This window comes from Rattus norvegicus, chromosome 15 (genome assembly GCF_036323735.1).
Source record: "Rattus norvegicus strain BN/NHsdMcwi chromosome 15, GRCr8, whole genome shotgun sequence".
NCBI lineage: Eukaryota > Metazoa > Chordata > Mammalia > Rodentia > Muridae > Rattus > Rattus norvegicus.
In genome coordinates, this window is record NC_086033.1 from 30,486,598 (window position 1) to 30,490,987 (window position 4,390).

Sequence of the window (4,390 nt, forward strand, 5' to 3'; positions counted from 1 at the left end):
CAGCTTCCTGCTTTTATACCCAAGTGATAATAGGCCCAAAATATAATGTTTTATCATACGTTTTTTCTAAAGAAAATGGCCTATTTTTCATTAGGTTAGAATTCGACATAGCTAGATTAGTAAGTTGAACTGAGCTCTAGACAGAACACAGATTTGCGTCAATGATTCAGTTTCCACTGCCCATCAGAGGGCGACATTGCACAGACTAGACACTCCATTTATGCAATGACCCCCCCCACACACACACAAACACACACACAAATCCCCTTTTTCACTCAGTCCCTCCCTAAATCAGGCTGAGTTCTTAGAGTATCTGACAACTGAAGACAATCAGAGGCCAGAAAGAAGTTCCAAGAACCAGGACGACATTTGCAGTTTTTTGTTTGTTTGTTTGTTTGTTTGTTTGTTTGTTTTTTAAGAATTTTAGAATTTTACCTAAAACAGGAAGGTGTCTGGTCAACCTTGTGCCAACTGTCTCCATTAACAGGGAACTGAAGTCATTTTGCTTCGAGAACCAAGCTTTTCCAGAAAGGCACCTGAGCTGTTTCCAGTGCTCAGCCATGCTTCTGGTCCTCATCTCATTCCTGGGGATACACTTTTTCCTGGGTGAGTCAAATATCCTGACAGTTGTAGATGCACACAACTGCTTTTCTCACTTAATTTTAGTAAGAATATTCTTCTTTATGAAGCCTGTATCACAATATGGATTTGTCATTGATTTTGCAGGAGGTGTCCAAACACAGACAGTTTCTCAGTCTGATGCCCATGTCACTGTCTTGGAAGGAGACTCCGTGGAGCTGAGATGCAAGTATTCCTATGGTAGAACCCCTTACCTCTTCTGGTACATCCAGCACCATGGCCATGGCCTCCAGTTTCTCCTCAAGTACTATTCAGGGGACCCCGTGGTTCGTGGTACGAATGGCTTTGAGGCTGAATTCAACAAGAGTGACTCTTCCTTCCACCTGCGGAAAGCCTCTGTGCACTGGAGTGACTCGGCTGTGTACTTCTGTGCTCTGAGTGCACAGTGTCTGAGGCTGCAGGGGGAGCTGATCACAAACCTGTAAGATGCTGAGGAAGATTCTGCAGCTGAGCAACTCTCAATCATTCACGCTCATCATCCATGTAAGGACTAAGTAAACTCACTGGTCCTCCAAGTCGGACTTCTCTGGAATTATTTTGCTCTATCCTTGGAACCCTATGTGGGGTATATACACATTTGGTCATGGCTCCCAGGAAAAGTGACATAGCAAGATAAAATGCATTAAATAGCCCTTGAGACATGATTGCCTTCTTAATGTTTGTTCTGTAGGTTGCATTTTCTAATGACTGATTACGTCCATTAGACTTAAGATACAACTCAGTTGTACATAACCAGTAACTGCAGTGGGTGCTTACACGGTGTGCAGCAGAGGGAGAAGTATTGGCTTCTGTCAGCTCCACAGCGAGGTCAGTGATAAGGAAGTACACTGCTTGCACTCCACACCTCAAGAGCCTCAGAAGCACTCCCCAACTGTGATCTTTGGTTTAGTTCCCTTGAATCAGTGTAGAATCATCCTGAAGAGGATCTCAATAAGGAGTTTTCTGGATTAGGTTGTTTTGTGAGCATGTCTGTGGCGGATTACAATAATCACTGTAGGTAGACACAGTCTGCACATGGGAAGCACCATTCCCAGAGTTTGGGCCCTGCACACTGCATGAAATGCAGAAGAGTTAGTAGAGCACGGTATGCAAACATTCTATGCTCTTTGTTCCTGATTATGGATGTGATGTGACAAGTTGGCTCAAGCTTCCGATGCTGTGACAGGCACACAGCCCTTGCTATGATGGACTGTGACCTTAATGATTAAGTCAGATAAGTCCTCTTCCTTCTAAATTATTTTCATCAACCATTTTGTTCCAGCCACAGATAGGGAAGTAGGAAGCCATCCTCACTCCAGCAGACATAAGAGCTCAGAGTTAAGAGACAGAAGGTAGGAAGGAGACCAGAGTCTGACCTCAGCAGATGAAATGATTTCAAACAGCAAAGAGCAGACACTCTTTTGCAGGAAATGGGCATCTTCAAGGAAGGAAAGGGAATATTTGGAGTTTATAGAGAAGTTTGGGATAAGGAATCTTATGACATCGCAAGGGGCTATGTACAAGTCTGCTCTTTCCCGTTTCTAGTATTTCCTGCTCATCTGAGACAGACTATCATGGGAAACAGGCTATTTTACAAAAACATTTCCTTTCTGAGGCTCACTGACAAAGGCTGGAGCAAGAACAGCTGGAGCCTTGCAAGGATTTTTGTTTGTACAACTGAGGCACAGTATAATGTGTGAGTCGTGCACTATTATTTATTCCTCTGTAGGAAGTCAATGGTGGAGTGACATTTTGGCTCTTTTATTTCAACTAAGACACCTGGTAGCTATTGGATGGTGTTTCTGTTATTCTGAACAGTAGTTGTGATAGGCTTATTTGCACCTTGTCTGTTGTCTTATCTGGGACCACTATTCTATGCCATTTCTAAGTTTCTTATGTAGCTAGTTGTGGACATGTGGTAGTCCACTAGGAAAATGGCACAAGCACGGAATGTATTTAAGAACACAAATGAAGAGGTGGATGTCCACAAAGCTTTAGACAGTTGTATTTGTTACTGGAACAAATTATAACAGTTTAGGTATATATATATATATATATATTATCTAAGTCAATATAATTTCACTCAATATAAAATTTACTAACTTTAAAACCAATAAAATTGTCCTTTTTCTGATTTTTCTCCACAATGTTATTCCCTTTCATTCTCCAACAACAAAACTTATGCACTTTATTTCTCAAGTTTCTGTTTTACATTTCAAATATATATGTGTGTTTGTTAACAGTGTGTAGCTCTGCGTTTTTTAAAATATATGCCAATAATAAAACATTGTAAACATGACTGTGAAGCTTGTTGTTTTTGCTAAAATAATTTGGAGACATGGAAAATTAACTATATTTCATTTCAGTATTTTTAATTGCTATGCATCATCCCAATTCAGGAATATGTTACAGTCACGTTGATGGTCATTAGGGCACATGGTGCTGGCAGAAGCAGTGGCAGTCTAGGTCAGAGGTCAGGTTCACAGAGGTCAACAGGCCTCCCCCAGTCATGTTTCCAAGGTGGTGCTTCATCCCTCTGCACAGCTCAGTCTGAGAATATAGGTCAGCAGTCCTCTGAGGTTAGCATGAGTATGTGTGGGGTGTGTCTATCCAGCACATACACATTTCCTGTTTTACTCTGAGCTTATATTTATTCTTTCCCTACAACCTAACCTTTCCTGTCTTAAGAGATTAGTATTCACACACTCCAGTGGCTCAGAAAATGAACTCTTGTCCTGAACTGGTGATTGCACTCTTCTTAATGTTTGGTAAGTGGAATGGTACATTGAGCTTCTGTCTTGTGTCATGATATTGATGCAAATTTTAACAACAGTTACTCTTGTGAGGCAGAATACAGGTCATCATTGCACTGAATCGTTACTAATTTCACTTTTTAGGAGGAAGCAATGGAGACTCGGTGACTCAGACAGAAGGCCAAGTGACACTCTCTGAAGGGGCTTCTTTGACTGTGAACTGTTTCTATGAAACTACACAGTACCCAGCCCTGTTCTGGTATGTGCAGTATCCCAGAGAAGGGCCACAGCTCCTCCTTAGAGCCTCAAAGGCCAACGAGAAGGGAAGCAGCAGAGGTTTTGAAGCTACGTATGATAAAGAAACCACGTCCTTTCACTTGCAGAAAGCCTCAGTGCAAGCGTCGGACTCGGTCGTGTACTACTGTGCTCTGGGTGACACAGTGGAGAAATCACAGAGGGAGCTGAGCACAAACTCTTAGAATCAGGGGGCTGGCTGCTGAGTGTGTCTGAGATCAACCATTTAGGGTCCATGGGCAGGTCTGCTATTGTTGATACCACACAAGAAATCGTCCACATTAACACTAGGAACACATTAGGAGAACAGTAAGAAAGCATACCGCACTTTAGGCTTAATCAGAGAGAATGAAGGCAGTCACACATCACAGTGATTTCCTTTTTTGTTTTTGTTTTGTAGATGGGACTTTATGTAGCCCAGGCTGGCCTTGAACAACTTTTGAACCCAAGGCTGGCTGTGAACTCTTCCTTCTGTCTAAATCAACACTGGTCTGGAGTTGCATGCATGAACCACCACACTAGGCTTAATTTGTGATTTCTTAAATACAAAATCTCTTGTTGAATGAAACTATGTGTTCATCATTGCCTATAACCCTAACCGTCTGACCCTGACTCATGTCATTCATGGATCTATCATGTGTAGAGACAGCCCTGGCTTATATGGCTATATGTGCTCCATGTCTTCCTGAAATAAGAAAGGGTTATTTCATTTTTTCCCCTCTCAA

At 42.0% G+C, this 4,390-nt stretch overlaps 1 gene segment (V, D, J or C); it reads left to right on the plus strand.

The window, feature by feature from the left end:
- The first annotated feature begins 298 nt into the window (after positions 1-298).
- LOC134482107 (T cell receptor alpha variable 8-3-like) lies at positions 299-2,118 on the plus strand. The segment is given in 2 exon segments: positions 299-606; positions 727-2,118. Coding segments are annotated over 2 exon segments (384 nt in total).
- The last annotated feature ends 2,272 nt before the right edge of the window (positions 2,119-4,390 follow it).